General features: G+C 37.9%; 1 protein-coding gene across 4 annotated transcripts in view; it reads right to left on the bottom strand.

Annotated features, from left to right (window-relative positions):
* Positions 1-19,765, bottom strand: part of LOC108707564 (neurobeachin) — a 390,963-nt gene that overhangs the window by 69,595 nt on the left and 301,603 nt on the right. For all 4 annotated transcript variants that reach the window (XM_041582642.1, XM_041582644.1, XM_041582643.1 and 1 more), the window contains 2 exons: positions 1,581-1,698; positions 789-891 (listed from right to left, as the gene is read on the bottom strand). In XM_041582642.1, the coding sequence (XP_041438576.1) occupies positions 789-891; positions 1,581-1,698 (221 nt within the window). The remainder of the gene's footprint in view (positions 1-788; positions 892-1,580; positions 1,699-19,765) is intronic.

Below are 19,765 nucleotides of genomic sequence, written 5' to 3' on the forward strand. Positions count from 1 at the left end.
TGACTCTGAAAGACAGCTGCTGAAATGAAAGCCTGGTATTAGGAGCCTAAAAACTGCTAATAACACACATATACTACTATAAAGAAAAAAAGTGCCCGAATGAGCAATTATACATTAATGCTCTATTTGGATTTAGATCCATTTTTAAGGAAATTATATGTTCACGTTTGATTGAGCAGTTTGGCCAGTGTTGATCCTTATCTGGGCACGTAAGTGCACTAATCTCTTTGATTCCGAAGGACTACCATTGGTGTCTTCAGGCAGAGAACTTTATCCGTTAGGTTTGCCAATTTTTTTGGTATAGAAATGTTAGAAGACTGTAGCAAAGATATTTTTAAAGTGCCAGAGTCTCAAGTAAATATTGTAGATATCACAAATATAACTGGATTCTCAACAAATTTTAAACAAGTTTTATGAAGACATGCATGGGTATTTAAGTATATTGCAACCTTAAAATGAGAAACCCAAACATATAACCAGTACAGTACAAAGGATGATTTAATACACATCTCTTCAGATTGTAGGTTACGTTATTCACAGACAAGACGATTATTTTACAGGATTCAATTGATCTGAATGCTTGTTGGCCTGTGAGGCACTGTTTAGCATATGATCAACCAACAGGAAAAGAAGACTCACATCAACATATGCACAGGGTCATTAACTAAAAGGCAAGTGCATGGGCCCACAGTATCCCATTTAATATTGGTATTGTTTCTGCATATAGTAGCCAATAAGCAGATCTTGGAACCTGTATATTACCAATACAATGTATTATAAACTCTTACCTGGCTTGCGGTAAACCATAACTGGTACCCACGCCAACACGAGGTAGGCTGTACACAACTTTTTTAACTGTGGCCTGATCCGGAAAATTGAACATAACCGAAGCTATCAGAGGATAAAAAAAAATATTTAGTATGCATTATTACAAAACCCCTCTAAAAATCAAGAAAAAAAGGCTCCTGGGTCTGAGTTATAGTTAAAATAAACTACGAGTCTATACAAACCATGTAAAATAGAAAAGGATGTCTAACCTGTAGTCCTCCATTGCCCAATACACAGACAATCTTTAGTAGTTTATCTGCTGACATCTAACGGATGGACATCTCAATTTAAATTTTAAATACTAGCAAAATGACCCAGCCAAAAAGCATGGTAGCCCTGCAGTATTCGTGACAATATATCATATATAACACACAATAGCCAAGAACCTCCTGAAAAATTATATCCTTATAAAGGGCGCTTAGTGACATCATTAGTTATAATGCCATTACATGTGTGTCACATGACTGACAAACTTGTATACTATAAAAAAAAATAATGTACCCCCTGTTGGAAAATGTGAGGAAAGTAAAAGTCACCTAGGAGTTCCATGACCGGTATAAAAAGCACAAGGCCTTCAGCCTTATAATATCTGTCTTACACAATAGAACCCCTTTTAAGGTTTTGCAGGGGATCAAAAAATGGTGTAAATTATAAGATAATGTAAAATCAGGGAAATGTATTAATAATACATGATATGACAATATTCTCCATTACCCTTGCGCTAAACTTAAGAGAGAAAAAGTTGAACTCACTGCGGTTTGCCATAAACACCTCCAGTGCAGTATTTTGCAGGAGATAACGCCTGGAGAACACAGCTCGAATTTCGCTGAACATCCATTTTCCATGTAGACCTTCTGTGTAACCAAGGATCTAAGAGGAAGAACAAAAAAAAAAGTATATTTTACTATATATGCAGATTTTTCTGGTGAGTTAATATATACGGCATTTTATATAAGACCTTGACTCTTTCCTGAATTCATTACCATCACTTAAAATTAGAGATTAATTAGAAAAGGTTAGTCCTGGAGGATTAGCTGCTGTGCACAGTAACACGAACCTATGGGAAATAAAAGATGAAGACAATCTGGTGTGATTGAATGGTCTCCAAGGACAGAACTCATCAGATGTGTTTGAATAAAGTTTTCATTTAATCATATTGCTTTGTGTTGTCCCACCATGTTCCTCTCAGCACAAAAAGGGATAACAATGGATTGCAGGAAAATCTAAAACACAAAAGTCTAAACGCATTTGAATTTGAACCAAACTTTACAAAAGTCTTTATTACAACTGGGGGGGAGCTACATTTACAAATAACATACTAATTTCAGAGTCAAAAATACAGCCAACGGGATGGCTCCACATTCATTGAAGAAATAATTACTTTTCCAATTTCTTTTTGTCGAACCTTAAGTTACCAGAAAGCATAGAGATGCTTATACCATCAGTTGGACCGTGTAGTTGTTAACTCCAACTTTTTATTAAGTCCAATTATAGCTTCACGCGCGAGACTCCATCCAACTTGTTGTGGGCGTTTTGTTGGCGGGAGTCAATTCAACGAAAAACGCTTGTGGAACTCTACCTTAACAGATTATAAAATTCTTAGTGCTTCAACCCTGCTTCGAGCACAATGCTTGAAGCAGGAACCTAAGCAGTCCATAAAGCTTGCATTTTATAATCCCCTAAATTAGCCAATAAAAAGTATCATGTACTCTATATTTTCTGGTTTTGATCTATGACTAACACGGTACAACACTCTGCTACTTAAGTCACTGTTCACACTTGCCAAGAATTCTACATTGCTGGAGGCCTCCTCAAAACACAGATACCAAGATATTTTTCTAATCTTTCACCATAATCAGAACAAAAAAATTGCATCTCATTACAAGGAACAAATAATTCTAGTCCTGTCTGTTAAATGCATAGTGGCTGATAAGTACAATGGAGAAATCTTCTGTATTCACCAAAACTGATAAATTAAACAGATTTTTGGTTAAAAAAAAAAAAATAACATTATTCCTTAAAAAGTGTAATTTTGTGTTTTTGTTTAAGGTTACAGTGTTTTTTCTTCAAAGCTGGAGAAAGAGTCCAATCAACAGACTGGTTCTGAAAATGGCCTTTTGTATTGAGCAAGCCTCAGAGAGTTTTGGTATACATTACTGCATCTGACAATCAATAGCTGACATATATCAGGAAAGTTGATTGGATGATTGACTGTGTTGTGAACTCTATTCATTTACTATAGATTCACAAAAGCCACGTGTCCTTTATGCCAAGGCAGCTAAGATACGGAGTTCACACATTCTAAACACTGCAAATATATGTGTTTAGATTGTACCAATTAGCTAAATACCAGTAACAGTCTGTGGCTAAATTAACTGGTCACCAGTTATTTATTTAAAAAATTGCTAAAATAGGGTTTTTACCATCCCATGATTACTAGAATCTTAGCCATAAAGCATGAAATCACTGCTGTTTTTTTTATTTTTATGAGGGACAGAAAAAAGACACAGCCACTTGGATAATAGGACGCGTACAACCCTTTCCACTAACTAAAGTGACTTTTTCCAGTATTGTGGCAATACATTTTTCCAGTTATATTCAACTTTACTAAATATTAAATATCATATTTGTGGCTGTCATCGTACTGTTTATTCAAGACTACCAGTACCAAAACCCCAATAGTGCAAGGACAGACTGGGGTTTCTTTGAAGCTGTTTGGCAGACATTCATACTCACATTAGAGCTACACAAAATACCAGTATGAACAAGTTGTACATCACCAAGGGGAAAAATACACTATACGAGTTATTTGATGGTGTCGATCAGTTATCCCCAACCAGTGGCTCACAACCAACATGTTGCTCATCAACCCCTTGGATGTTGCTTTCACTGGTCTCAAATCAGGTGCTTATTTTTTGAATTTCTAAATTGGAGGAAAGTTTTAATTGCATAAAAACAGTTGTACTGCCAAACAGAGCCTCCTATTGGCTGCCAGTCCACAAAGGATCTAGCTAATTGCCAATCACAACTCTTATTTGGCACCTCTGTGTACTATTTTTCATGCTTGTGTTGCTCCCCAACTTTTTTACATTTGAATGTGGCTTATGGGTTAAAGAAGTTGGTGACCACTGGTGTAGATAGTGACTTTGTTAATTATACAGATGCCTAAAGCAGCCTAAGAAAAATAAAACTTCAACTACTGGAAGAAGGAAAGTCCAAGGGGCTAAGTCACATGACATGAGCTCCATTGCTGCCCTTAGCTGTTAAGTAGTTGTGGCTTTGGGCAAGAACATAGTAAACAGCATTGACCAGAAGGTGGTGCAAACACCTCTTAACATTTGCGCCTAAAATTGTGCCAACAAATCAATATATAGAATATGTACTATAACCTGCTTACGTAGGAATTTGGAACTTCATATTAATACTGAGAGGGAGTCGACGACTGCAACACTAAAACATTAATGTATGAATGGCAATAACAATTCAGTGAAGCTCCTAATAGCAATGGGGTTGTGACAATAGGGCAGCAGACCATATGAATTATCAACAAAACAAGCGCCAACCTAATGATGAAGTAGCTTTGAAAGCCGACCCTTCAGCAAAGCTCCCCCAGGAAAGCTGCTATTCCTTTCATCAATTACTACTAATAGCTGGGGTTCTTCCAATTAGGAGATCAAATCAAAGGAAAGTGTAGAAGGTGTTCTTATATTAGATTTTGATATTTCATTCTTTTAACATGCCATGGATTTTAAGCACAAGAACTGTGGCATAATTACAGGTTGGGGCTATCCAATTGGTATGGCTGTTATGAAAAGGAAGGGGGATTAAAATTGATAAGCCCATCATCTTCCTTCTGTTCTGTTTCTCAGACAATCTTGGCACAGTTCAGCTTGCTTCTGGAAATTCAACAGCAGGTACAGACAATTGAAAATGCATTAACAACAATGAGGACATATTTGGTGAAGAGACTGGGCTCTCAGCTTTTCTTTGCAGTATTATAATAGCAGCAATCTGATTCCAGATCAATGACTTACGGTCACCATAGGAAATAAAAGACTTCCTCAATAATAACTGGCTGATTAAAACACCTAGTGTCTTCTATGATATGACTAGTAAATGGTACCTTCCAAAAGTAAGATTTAGCACAGTTCTAATTGCAGTGGCCATACAGCATATTTGTACTAAAATTAAAAGAAAAACATGGACTTCTCTTCATTAAGCAGCACATTTAAGGGTGGTATTTAAAAATAAAATACCACCATGCTGCAAAATACCTTAGAGAAACACAACATATTGCTAGAGTGGTTAAGCAGCATTTGGTACGGGGAGAGGAGTGAGATGTTCCAAAGGAAGGTTAAGCCTGCTGCTAATGCTTATTTAAAGCACTGACAGTGTGGAGGAAAGAAGCCATGCCGGGATCCTTTAATTTCTCTCCGGAATAGCTCTCTCCCAACCTTCTGCAGCACATCAAAGTCTCCTGAGTTCAATTAAAATTGGATTACATTGAAATGCTCCATCCATGGGACTGGGTATTCACTAACACTTTTCTCAGTAATACTCCAGATGACAGTTACCCATCCTAATTTAAACAGTTGTCATAGAGACCATGCTGCAAAGCGGCAATATCTAATAATACAAAGAAAAGGTAAGTTGGAGGATTTCAGTGAATGAAGGGCATATTCCTTTAATGCTGTGAAGGCAGCTCTATGCCAAGATCAAGATTTCTTTTTCATTTAAACACATTTCTCTCTCTTTTTTTCCAGGGGTAAAAATATCAATTTCTGAGCTCTCATTTTATGAGAGTGCTTATGTAATATTATGGGGTGCCAATGATTCAACCTAAACAATTTGGAGCCCGTCACTGCAATATATTTGGGTCCAGGAATAGTGACTTTCTATAAAGCCATAGCATGGGACAGTAAGCAGTGGTCATGCATGGTTTTAAATGAAACTAACATGCAGTCTTTTGTCTAGGCACAAATAAATACAGTTTAATAGTGGAGGGGCGTTTGTTAAGATAGTTCTGCCTATTTAGAGCCCACTCCTCAAATTTGAGGTTCTGAGGTTGTGAACTGTAATGCCCAGTCTAAAGTTCAGTTAGGATGAGCTCTGCAGGTTATTCGCCCCCTAAATATTTTTACTCCAAGCCGAGGGTTTGGGTTTTTTTTTTCAAGTCAGGGAGCTAGAGTAGTACAGATATGGGATCCGTTATCCAGAAACCCATTATCCAGAAAGCCGTCGGAAAGGGCGTCTCCCATACACTCCATTTTATCCAAATAATCCAAGAATTTAAAAATGATTTCCTTTAATAATAAAACAGTACATTGTACTTCATCCCAACTAAGATATACGTAATCCTTATTGGAGGCAAACCCAGCCTATTGGCTTTATTTAATGTTTAAATGATTTTCTAGTAATGTATGAAGATCCAAATTACAGAAAGATCTGTTATCCAGAAAGGTCCCGAGCATTATGGAGAACAGGTCCCATACCTATAGTTACATAGCAGATAACCTAACTTCTGTAGAATACAATGATGTTTTATAGAGCATATCTGTTACCAGCTATGTAAGCTGTGTCATTTAGCCCTATTTCAGTTTGGATGGCTACCCATAGCTACACAGCAGTTTTGTTTATATCAACTTGTTTGTGTTACTGTAAACAATGCAATAATCATTATTATTAGCAGAAACATTCCAATTAAAAAAAAATCTGATTCAGTTGTTCCATTAAATACCAGAGACTTTTATGAACATCTAAGAGTGCTCTGTAAATGCAGTAAGCACTACTTAATGAATATGGGACAATACTGATCAGTACAGGTGTAAACAGTAAAATGGCGGTTTATATTGCAAGCGGTTCGTTTTCAGCATAACAAGGCAAAGACCATTTAATTGCTCAAATTATCTAGAATGAATTCCCCCGGGAGCAATGCTATTAACATTAATGGCTGTAGATTCACATTTTAGATATAGCCTATAAAGAACAAGTGGCAGTGGATCATTTGTAACCACAGTATCAAATGTCCATTAACTAACCACAGGTTGATACTCAAATTACACGGGGGCAGGCAGCTAATGTAGAAAGACTGGAAAGATTTTTTTAACTGGAAGGCTTAAATGACTATGCATTAAAAAGAACCATATTTTTCAGTAGCATAACGAAAGACTAACCTGACTCCAGCTGTTGCTAAATAAACTGCAAGCTGACTAGCCCTGCTCAGGGTAAAGAATAATGCTGAATGGTTGATGCATAGTGACAACAGGTGCTGAAGAGTAAAAACCTGGATACAATACCAAATTAAGTGTCTACGTCAACTTTGCCCAGTAATAAATACTTCCTATTCTCAGTTCTACTACTCTTAAGATTCATCATGATTCAGAATTAACAGCTGCCCACAACTTTTGGCATCTTTATCCATTTGTCTGCCATATATTTTAACTTTATTATCTGCACCATATCTGGATCGGGAAGTGATGTGTCAGCTTTTACAGCTGCTAGAGGCCCCTCAGAACCCCTCTAAAGTGAAATAGCACAAAATATTTAAAAATCAGCTGGCATTTAAAGGAAAACTATACCCCCTGAACAATGTAGGGCTCTATAAAATGTTATTGCATAAAACATGTGTAAAACCCTGCTTCATGTAAATAAACCATTGGGTAATCATAAATAGAAAACTGCCATTTTAAAAAATAAGGGCCGCCCCTGGGAACGTAGATTCATGGTGCACACAAACATACCGTAAATGTTAGGTCACATGAGTCAATTAACAGACAGAGTTCTGTCTTTTGCTTCCACACTTCTTCCTGTTACAGTTAGAGTTGCAGTATTTCTGGTCAGGTGATCTCACACAGACCTTCACAAAATGGTGGTTCAAGGCAAGAGATGTAAAAGGGCAAGATTTACTTAAATATATATATATATACCAGTTTGGTAAGATTCTTCAGTATGCCACTTAATTTGATATAAATTGTTGCTTAAATATTCATTTTGGGGGTAAAGCTTTCCTTTTACTCAAATAAGGTGTACAAATGGCTGACAGTTAAATGTATCTACCAGATTTTTTTTAAAAGGTGCAGGACCCAAAACACAGTGTTTCAGGCATAATGTACCCTTCTTCAACTATTGCTCTTCTTTGGTGTATATTGCTGGGCCAATGGTAGCTGCTCAGTGTGCACCCACAACCTCAAGTATGGTGGACAACCTTCAGAAGACACTATATAGTCAGAGCAACAACTTTGGTGCTTGATGATATACTACCCCACTTTTTACTAAGTCCAAAGCCATCACTACTCAGCTTTATAAATATGCACAAAATTACACACTTGAAGTGAGGTGTAAAAAGCAGTGGTAAAGCAATTGTAAATCTGTAGCAACTTTTCACATGGCTTTATCAAAATGTCCTTTATTGATGTTGTCACATCAGATTATACCACGTTAAGTGTTACTATATATTGCTATGGATATATTAATTTACCTTACAACACTGGACGAAAAAAAATTAATCAAATGAACACCACCTATTTCCCAAGCCATTTTTAAAAACATCTTAAAGGGAAGTACAAAACTATTTGTACATAAGCCTAAGCTGTTTGTAGCCTATTGGTCACCAGCCCGATATCTAATGATCTTGCCCATTGGATGGGGTCTACACCATAAAGCAGAAAATATCAAGAAATCCTTTGGATTACTGCATGATATGTCAGTGATATTGAGCTCCAAACAGCCTCTGAAAGCAAGGACATGGTTTTTATGGAAAAGCCTCAGCGTGCAAGGGTAACACAAGTTCAATAGTAATCCAATAGACTTGAGTGGTGTAACATTCACTACCACTGAGCTCTGGAGAAGTAGAAAAAATTCTCTGGCAGTCTAACAGAACACTACCTGTCTGTAATAATGTAAAGTTTATCAGACAAAGCAGCATGGTCTTTTGCTCCACCCCCTGAGTATACGTTTTGTTCTTCTTTAATTACATCATATAATGACAATTCCAAGTTTCTTACTTAGCGGCAACACTTTAAGGCCCTTTCTCGTTTCCGCTTGATAATGTCCCCATGTACAAAGTGAGGCTCATACAGAACTGGTTTGCTGAAACAGGAGAGGAGCTGGAACAATAACAAACCTCTGTGCTCAACATCTCTAATGCTTTTTGATGCATATCCCACCATCAATGTTCCAACATATGGTGAAAAGCCTTCCAAGGAGAGAAGAGGCCGTAGCAGACCAAATTAATATCAATACCCTTGTTTTCTACATGAAATGTTGAAATGGCAGGTGTTTAGATACTTTTGGTTCACAGGTCAAGCTTTTTAATGTAATACAAATGGCACCAACTCTAGCCTGTTACATATTATGCTCCTACATAAAAGGTGGCATATAGCTCTCCTGCTTTCTACGTACATGTGTATGAGAGAGATTAGCAAGTGAGAAACAAGACTGTTTCAAGCCCATTAGCAAGCATGTTTGGCTGCAGAGACTGAGGTCAGACAATGAACAAGATGAGAAGAACCTCAACTGACTGTGTCTAGGTGACAATGAAACAAAGAGCAGTAAATACTGACCAAAATTTGTCAAAACACACATTTGGGTTTAAATAGAAAAGAAACTGCAAGCGATGCACCTCACTGCCGCACTGAATTATGTGCTTCATTTTTTTTTTATATATATATTTTTAGCTCAGCTGTAGAAAAAGCTATCTAATGAACCTGTCTGGGGCTGCTGTCCCCATCCTGTCAGAAGTGTCAAGAAATGACAAGCACAGGGGACAGGCCGCCGCCAGTCACAGACAGGCCTGCCAGCTGGAGAGTTCAGCCCCAATCTAATCACACCACCAGAAAATAACTTTCACGCTTGCAGCATGACAGGATGGGCTGGAGGCAGAGAGGGGTGAAAGAGAGAAAAAGATGGGAACAATGCTTTTTGTTTCAATTACATACCTATTCACACAGTAATTAAATGGCGGCACTGCCAAATCTAAATTTGACCTTGTAAGAATATCATTATAATTAAAAAAAAAAAAAACACCAAGTCAGCAACTGTCAGAACCAAATAATCGTCATTTGCATAGAGGAGAGCTGAAGGGGGCAACGTCTTGCACTCGGAATGGAATCTGCAAATACATTCACAATGAAATAAATGATCAGTAAAGAATTCTATAAAGGGATACAAGGGGGTTTGAGAAAAGAACCCTGCGGGCCATGCAGAAAGTTTTGCAGGGTGTTTTGAGTAACAACAATGGGGAACAATGGGGGCATTTCGTCTCTATTCACTGGCGGGAAATGAACTGTAAAGAAGCACCAATTAGTTGCATTGCAACGGGTGTGGAAATGTTTCAATTAGAAGTTCATTTTCGATCTTTGAACTTGTGATAGATTTATGATCCCTCACCCCTATAAATGAATCGTTTTACTTTTATAGTATTATAGAACAGTATTTAGTATAGAGTCTATTATTGATGTGCATAAAATTTAATTTTAAATTAAATGAACGTCTGAATCTGGAGCACTCGACTGATCAGCAACCCGGCATAGAATTGTGAAATAAGTGATAATTCAGTAGTCTTGGCTGTATAACAAGCACAGATTCACACAAGGCATGTGAACAGTCCTCGTGGTTTAACACCTGCCATCAGCAGCGCCCCCAGTAATCAGCAGATTAGAGATAAAGGCTGCAAGGGTGGAGGCACATATTGTCATCATTTTCTAGCTGTGCTCATCTGTGTGTAACATATTGTGAAGCTGGGTTAAAACTAACTTGTAGCCAATCAGATAATTAGAATGTTTACAACACAAACGGTAATAGACCCATCTGCCAAATGCATAAGTAGCACTTTCAATAACATTAATTTGGAACATTAAGCAAGCTGTGATTATCTTTCTAACAGACACTTATAACTAATCCCCAGTGATAACATCCCCCCACCAAATGTGGGCTAATAAAAGTATAAGGGCTAGTCCACACGGGGAGATAGCGACGCGTTTGCGGTCTCGGCGACAAAGCGCCGCGACAGTCGCCGCGACCGGCGCAGGCGACAGTTTTGTATGGGCGCCTATGTAAAAACGCCTGTGCTAACCACACGAGGCGATGCGCTTTTCAACAGTCGCCTGAAAAAGCCTGGCGAGGCATTTTCAGGCGACTGTTGAAAAGCGCATCGCCTCGTGTGGTTAGCACAGGCGTTTTTACATAGGCGCCCATACAAAACTGTCGCCTGCGCCGGTCGCGGCGACTGGCGCGGCGCTTTGTCGCCGCGACCGCAAACGCAAGGCTATCTCCCCGTGTGGAATAGCCCTAAAAGGATTTACCTTGAAATGCAAATGTATTTTAATGTATTGTTGGAAACTATGTACCTTACAATAAGACAATGCTTTATTTGAGACCTACATGATCACCTAGATCTACTGATTATAATCTAATGTTTGAGCACCACTGTGCTAGGTTCTCTTAATATACTTATGGGATTCGTTATCTGGTTATCCATTATCCCATCTTCCATAGACTCCACTTTATAATCCAATTTTTTTTAAAAATGTTATAATAAAACAGTAGCTTGTACTTGATCCCAACTAAGATATTATTAATCCATATTGGAAGCAAAACCAGCCTAGCGGGTTTAATGTTTAAATGATTTTCTAGTAGAAGATCCAAATTACAGAAAGATTCATTATCTGGAAAACCCCAGGTCCCGAGCATTTTAGATAATAGGTCCAATACCTGTACTAGATATTAGTATCAGTCTCTAGATTACTGCATAAGCACCATGTATAAAAATGTAAATGGAACCAGATCCTTGTTGCCCATCTCTCAGCTTCCCCTCTATGAAGACCGGGGTCCCCAAACTTTAGAAAAAAATGGGGAGCAACACAAGCATGAAAAAAGTTCTAGGGGGTGTCCTCAAAGGGCTGTAATTGGTTATTTGGTAGTCCCTAAGTGGTCTGGACAGACAACAGGTGGTTATTTTTGGCAGTTGACATGTTATGTGTCCAAAACTTGCCTCCAAGTCAGAAATCCAAAAAGAAGCATCTGCTTTGAGGCCCCTGAGAGCGACATCTGAGGGCATGGTGAGCAACATGTTGCTAGCAAGCCACTGGTTGGGGATCATTGATGTAGACAATGTACACCAGCATCCAGGTTATGGAGACTAACATATTAAACATATGGAAAGCTTACTGACTTTAGGATATGTGTGTAAATAATCTACACGAGGCCAAAACAATAAATATTGCTTACAAAAGAAAATAAAGCAGAAGGAAAGCTTGGATATTCATGTAAAAAGGTTTTTTGTTCCATTTTTGGTATTGTTGCATAATTCCAAAGTAATCGTTTATTTTTGGGAAGAATTACAGTTTTTAAGTTGATTTTCTACATTAGAGTTAAAACCGTTGTCATTACAGTTATTGCATCCTCTGCAGGAATGTTGGCCATCTGATGCAAGAATATCATTGTTGTTTCTTTTCCAGCTAGTGAAAAGCCATTGTTGAAGGGCTTTTATTTTTCTTTGGATAGGTTACCTAAAACATCCCCAATAAAGGAGAACTACAAATCATAACTTCTCTCTGTGCATCGTCTTAAGAAATGGAGGGCTTTTTAGTTCTATATTGTAGATCTGGGGTGCTGATGAGTGCTAATTAACACACACAGTAATAGTCCTCAGGGTACTACCAACCACACACTGAAGTACATAGTAATCATTCATTATAACTCTAGAACTATAGCTCAGTGTGAAGCCATATTCCACACCTTTGCCAGGCACAAATAAAACTAATTCATCACAGCTTTCTTCTACTGAAAGTATACAAATGATAATATAAAATACAAATCTAAAGTATTGTGCTTAGACACAAGATCAGCTTAGTTTTTTTTATACAATTTTCTTAGCTGAATATGTATTTTGAATAACAAAAATCAGTTATTCCATTTGACAGAAATCACTCAAATCACACAAAAGTTTAAATTAAAAAGCAACCTAAGTGTGTAACATGAATGTAAGATCACTAGCATGAAGCAAAAGCCATCTTAGTGTTGTTTTTTGAGGGTGGACCTTTCTGTAATTGCCTGTGCAAAGAGAAAAAAATAGGCTTGTGTTTGTAACAGATGGTTCCTGCTGTGACAATGACCTGCTGAATCCGAGCAGCCAGCAGCACCACAGCATTGCTCCATTATTCTGCTTTGGATAACAGTTTAATAGACAAAGGGTGAGTTTTCCTCTCAGACCTAATGGAGGAAAAACAGACCTCCCTTAACAAATATTGAATTAGCACGTAAGTGTATAAACATATTTCAATTAGATTTCAAGAACATGTATTAGGCAAGAGTGCCATTATATTGTGCTTCTGCACTCTGCTGATTAAAGGCTATATCACTGCATGTCAAGTCAAATCAAGTTTTACTTACATGCAAATGTAGAAATCTGAAAAGGACCAAGGGCTACAAGGGAAAAACTAAAGGTCAGCCCATTGCAATGATATCCCAAATTAAATTCGTCACCCAAGTCAAGGCAGGGAGATTTTATTTTTTTGTTTTTGTCACAAGGAAATTCTTCCCAAAGCCATCTGATGAGAATGCCCACATAACAGTTAAAACATCACCACATACAAAAATATTAGCCATTTAGCACTCAATTCTAATAGAAATATTCAGTACCATACTATACCTAAGACTCCAAATGTGACACAAACAGGGGCTGGTTGCGATTTAATGACTGATATGACAACATAGTAAATGTTTTTATTCTATAATTATTATTTGTTTACCTTGTGTTGTCATTAAAGTATCACATGGAAAAACAGTGTCTGCATTCTAGATTAGCGGATTCACTGGAGTTGATGGCTGATGGATTTTATTACTATTTTATTACAAGGATTAGGGCACAAGACTCAATATGAATACAACAGATAAAAAGGTTTTGTAATAATGCATGTTTTGTTTGCTTGCGGGGCGGGGGAAAGTGAGGGGGGCGATATCACTCCAACTTGCAGTACAGCAGTAAAGAGTGATTGAAGTTTATCAGAGCACAAGTCCCTTGACTTGGGGCAGCTGGGAAATTGACAATATGTCTAGCCCCATGTCAGATTTCAAAATTGAATATAAAAAAATCTGTTTGCTCTTTTAAGAAATGGATTCAGTACAGAATTCTGCTGGAGCAGCACTATTAACTGATTCATTTTGAAAAAAAATTTTTTTTCCCATGACAGTATCCCTTTAAGGAGAGCATGGCCGAAACTGACAAAAGCTGTGCTACACTGGGATACCTAAGCCGGTCCTTTGATTGGTTTACAAATACCAAGTGATATAAAGGTATGGGATCCATTATCTAGAACCAGAAAGTTCTGAATTATGGGAAGGCCATCCCCATAGACTCCATTTTAAGCAAATAATCCAACACTTTTAAAATGATTTTGATTTTCTCTGTAGTAATTAAACTGTACTTTGTACTTGACTTCAGCTAAGAAATAATGAATCCTTATTGGAGACAGAACAATCCTATTAGGTTTAATTAATATTTAAATCATGTTATAGTAAACTTAAGATATGGGCCAATCCCTTGGCTGATGCTTCTACTGTGATTTTTGTTTCATTGTACAAAGCTACTGTATGCCATGCACAATGAGGCTGATAATTTCATGGCATACCAGCTGTGTGAGAAAATTTGTGCAAAATATGATTGGTGAACAGGTCCGAAAGACCAAATATCTAAACTACATCCTATTCCCTGTTCTCATCCCATCAATGCAATGTAATAAATCAAACCCTACTCTCTGAGGTTCTGCAAGTGATAGACTGCATAATTTATTTGTTCTGACTTGACAGGGTCACATGGTAATGAATGGAGCATATTCAATATATCTCCGAAAATAGACTAAAGAGGATGTAAAAATAATCTGAAAAATAAATGTATACGTCCTAAATGTCCTGTCTGCCACATGGAAACAACATTTGAAGAAATGGCCTAATTTTTATTGAAAAACATTATTAGACATTAGTGTTTAAGCCATTGAATGGCCAGCTAACTTGTGTTATAAGTGTTTGAGCAATCTAGAATCTTGCTGAAAATCCAATGTTCTTTAGATATACTGAATTCTGAATGCAAATCTAGCATCATTTAGACTACACCCCCTGTATTTAAGTTTAAATAAAAACCAGTATTTGCAATCATTATGTTTTGTTGAAGGGGCGCAGTGCACATTGCAGCAACGCATGGTCACTGAAAAAAAGATTATGAGCAATGAAAGGCTCACCATTCCTCAATTAATCTTGTCTTTCTACCTTTGCCTTTGCTTTTCTCTCCACTTGAAGGTAATAATGACACCCTCATCCATTATCCTTTTATCCCAGTTATTCATGTGAAATTGCTTAATAATATGTTACAGATTTGTCTCCTGCCGCATAATTCTTCCTGTCATTTGCACTATATCATCCGGCAAACATACAGCCCACTTTTGCTGGCCACTATTTGAAGATTATTGTCGGTGACATCTTCAGGATGCGCTTGGAATCTGGAGCATCGTTTCCCTTGTGAAGGGGAATTACACTATACTTATCTGCCTGCGCCAAAGCACAACAAGCGATCCGGGGCTAATGCATAGGTAAAATGGGCTTTTATCGGGCAGCCAGAACACAGGCTTCTTGTAAACGTATGCTAATATGTCCCTTTCATAGTGTAATCACCTACTTAGAAAGATATCCATATTCACACATTGGTGGTTCGGTAATCTGAATCGTGTTTTGATAGGTAATTTGTAACGGATCTACATGTAATTACTTCACATTTTCATTAATGCTAATCACAGTCTACAGGCACCCCTGGTATAGCTAAGCGGAGATCTGTTCAGGCAGGTGTGGGCTAAGTAAAAGCAGATTTAAAATAAAATGTCCAAAAGCAGCAGCCACATTGTTCAGTCTATGAATTGTTTGTGTTACCAAGGGCATTAATGGGAAGTCTATTTTGCCTTACTGGCCCCTGTATATGATGTGTTGTCACAATAGCCATCCTGCTCAGTACAAGAGGAACCACAGGTGCAGCCATATAGGAGTTTTAAAAAATAGAACAATAACTCCTAACAAATGTGGCAACTGGAAGGCACTTTCATTACAGCATATGGATGAGGTTATCTCGAGAAGTGTTACTGCCTCTCTAAAAACCAATATGGCAGTAGAACTTATCTATGAACACTAATACTAAATGGGTCCCACTATATTTCAGAGAAGTAGTAATAGGCTTGTCTATACAAATAGGAGGCAACAGATTACTGCATACTTGTAATCTCTCTTTAAAGGAATTGTTCAGTATAGAAATAAAAACTGGGTAAAAAGGCTGCGCAAAATAAAAAATGTTTCTAATATAGTTAGTCCAGCAAAAATGTAATGTATAAAGGCTGGAGTGACTGGATGTCTAACATAATAGCCAGACCACTACTTCCTGCTTTGCAGCTCTCTTGGTTTCCACTGATCAATGACTTTAGAGGAGGCCACATGGGGTCATAAACGTTTGCTTTTGAATCTGAGCTGCATGCTAAGTATCAATTGCAAACTCACTGAACAGTTATGTCCCATGGTCCCCCTTTCAAGTTGCTGACTAACTCAGAGTTAGAGAGCTGAAAACACGAAGTTGTGTTCTGTTATGTTAGACATCCAGTCACTCCAGCCTTTATACATTACATTTTTGGCTAACTAACTATATTAGAAACAATTTTCTTATTTTGCACAGCCTATTTACCCAATTTTTATTTTTACACTGAACTGTTCCTTTAACAAACCACAGTGCAGTTATACCATTAGATTATGTGCAGCAGGACCTTTATAAAACAACCTACTCTAATAATGAAAGTCATAAATAAAAAGTCTTCTATTACCATGCTTACATGCTGCTTTTTTTAGCCCACTTTGCACAAGCTCCCTGTTGTATCGTGCAACTTGCTTGCCTATTATTTTTAGAGTGAAAAACAAAATTCAGTAGGGGTCCCATTGCCAATGGTATCAGTTTGTTCTGTTCATCAGATGCTCAGCACAGACACTAACAAGTGATTCTGCATGATCCAGGGTGGTGATCCAGGGTGGTGTTCCAGGGTGGTGTTCCAGGGTGGTGATCCAGGGTGGTGCTTCAGAGGGGAGTTTGGGTATCAAGCTTGCACACCATATCTGACAATGCATGACAAGTTGGTCGGCGTGCAGTAATTTGACTAATTATATCGGATTAGAACATATTAATGCAAGCTGTTTTCTCCCTAGTTAATGACCTGCTGACTGGGTTCGGCAAGGCCCCATTTGGTCTGTAGACAGAGGAGGGGGGGGAAAAAGTGCTTTCTAAGCTCTCGTCGTTTCACATCAGCAAATGAGTACATCAAACTAGTGAGCAGCAAAATGCAAGAGACATTTTGTCTACTCTACAGCTACACAGGCTTCTTTAACTTTCCACCTCAAAGATTCCTTTGATGAAAAATTAAAATACCTTCAGTCTAATCTCCGGTCTCCAGAAAGAGGCAGAAATCCTGCTTTTCTCCATACTTTAGCTGAGAGCTGAACTAGATTTTTCCATTATGTCCATACTCGTGGTGGAATATTTAAAAAAATAGAATACTTTTCAGAGAAACTGAGCCAAAAACAAAACATATGGACTTATTTATGTACAATGAGTGAGCTCCTGAAATAATGTACAGGTCAGGAAGATGGCCCGAGTGATGGAGCCGAAATGTTGAAATAAACACAATTTTTTTCACTATGAAGTCCTAGGAGTGCAGTTCTTTGGTTTGTATATATGACTATTGTACCAGCACCCAGGCAGTTGCGGTTTTGTGTTGAGTGCACCAGGCTGGACTTTTTTACCAGCATTTGCATTTCAATATTACAATATATACATCTTCATGTGCTAACTTATACATTATTCATATTTCAACATTAAAAAGTAATTTCATCAACTTTACCCATATTCCAGTAAAAAGTTATATTTTTACATACTCTATAAACAATTTATATGTGCATAGTGTCTTACCAATACGAGCTTCTAACATGCTATATGAACATATATCTAATTTTATAAATATAAAGTTTAAAATATTCTTTTGATGCATTTTGGTTCTTTAGGGGATACTGTCAGTGGAAAACATGGTTTTTCAAAATTCATCAGTTAATAGTGCTGCTCCAGCAGAATTTTGCACTAATATTTAATTTTGAAATTTGGCATGGGGCTAGACATATTATCAGTTTCCCAGGTGCCCTCAGGTCATGAGAAACTTCAGTCACTCTTTACTGCTACACTGAAAGTTGGAGTGATATCATCCACCTACTTCCCAGCAGCCCATGAAAACAATGGGCAGCTAACCAGACAACCGCTACCTGCAGGTGAGTTTCAGCCTGTAACACCGCCTGAGTCAGTGTTCAAAATCAGTAGCGATCCTAGAGGGGGGCGGCCGCATTTGTCAGTGGCGCACGGACTGCCGGGGGGCCCTGAGGGGTGCGGGCCCTGGCCCGCTCGCACCCCCTGCTCCCCCGGTAGTTCCGCCACTGTTCAAAATGCCGCTTACCTTTAGATCACTTACGTGGGTCCGGTGGGAGCATAGCTAGCGCAGAGAGTGAAATTGCTAGCGCAAAGAGCGGAAATTAACCAAAACATAACTTGCTCTTAAAATTAGCAGAAGCGACTTTTTGCCGCCCCTGGTAACTTCTGGGGAGATGACAAGGTGCTCACTTTCCTCATGACAAAAACATCCCTGGCTACCTCTGCTGAAGGATTTGTTTGCATAGCTAACGCTGCTCCCCACCTAGTGGTAGACAAGAGAATAGCACTACGACTTAGGTTGTGGTTAAATGCAATGAAGTGCTGGCTCCTTCTCAAAGCTCAGAATCAGGCACAATGCACTGAGATGGCTGCCTCCACACCAATATTACAACTAAATAAAATACATTTGTTTGTTAAAATTTTAAAAGGTAGAGTGAATTATTTGCAATGTAAACAGTGTAATTTAGAAATAAAAAGTAAACAGTGTAATTTAGAAATAAAAAGTAAACCATACAAAACAGATTAGCAGCATTTTGTATTTAACTCTCAGTGAGAAGGCAAGAGAGCCTGATCTGGTGTAAAATAGTGGGGTAATGATGATGATAAAAAAAATGCTTCAATGGGTGACAATAACAGAAGCACAATGAAAGGGCTTATAGCACTGACTCCATTAAACATTTTAACTGGTCGCTTTCATGAAAGGACATAAGCTGTAGGGAAAAAAAGTGAGGCTTTGAGACTTAAACATTTTGTACAGACGTCGAATCAAATTAATACTGAGGACCATTTAGAGCTTTTATGCTGGAAATAAAAAGCTTTTGAAAATGGATTAAAGTATGAAAACGTGCATGATGCTAAAATACGTATTAATGAGTTTAGAAAGGTAAAGGAACAATAGAAGGGTTTATTTGGGATAAATCACAACTTTGTGTGGGAGGAATAGAGCTCAAGCACCATCTGCAGAAGTCCAGACTTTTACTTTGCTTTGGGTACTATGTGCTTTACAATCTGGCTATCTTTTTGAGTAAAAAAACAAATCTGTTGTTTTAAGGTGATTTTAACATTTATTAAAGCAATATCATATTATATGTTGCTTTATATTTTCATTAGATTACTTGATGGGTTTGGGGAGGATGTATACAATTCAACTGATGTATAGGAAGAGAGTGGAAAAAGCTTCATCTGCTGCTAGCTGAGTGGTCCTGTCAAATGAATGTGGGAATGAGTACTTTATCCACAGCTCCCAGACCTTCAGGAACGGTTTGTGTTTATCTAAGAGAATGCTTGAAAACTTCTCCATGCTTAATGATGAGACAATATTGGGGGGGGGGACCATATACACACCCTTGACCAATTGTCAGCCATAATTGTGGATTTTTATAAGTCATTGCAGGACCTGACTTGTGTGAGCAGCTACTATATGTAATAGTCGCAAAGGTCCGGGAC

The sequence above is a fragment of the Xenopus laevis genome, chromosome 2L (genome assembly GCF_017654675.1).
Source record: "Xenopus laevis strain J_2021 chromosome 2L, Xenopus_laevis_v10.1, whole genome shotgun sequence".
Classification (NCBI taxonomy): Eukaryota; Metazoa; Chordata; class Amphibia; order Anura; family Pipidae; genus Xenopus; species Xenopus laevis.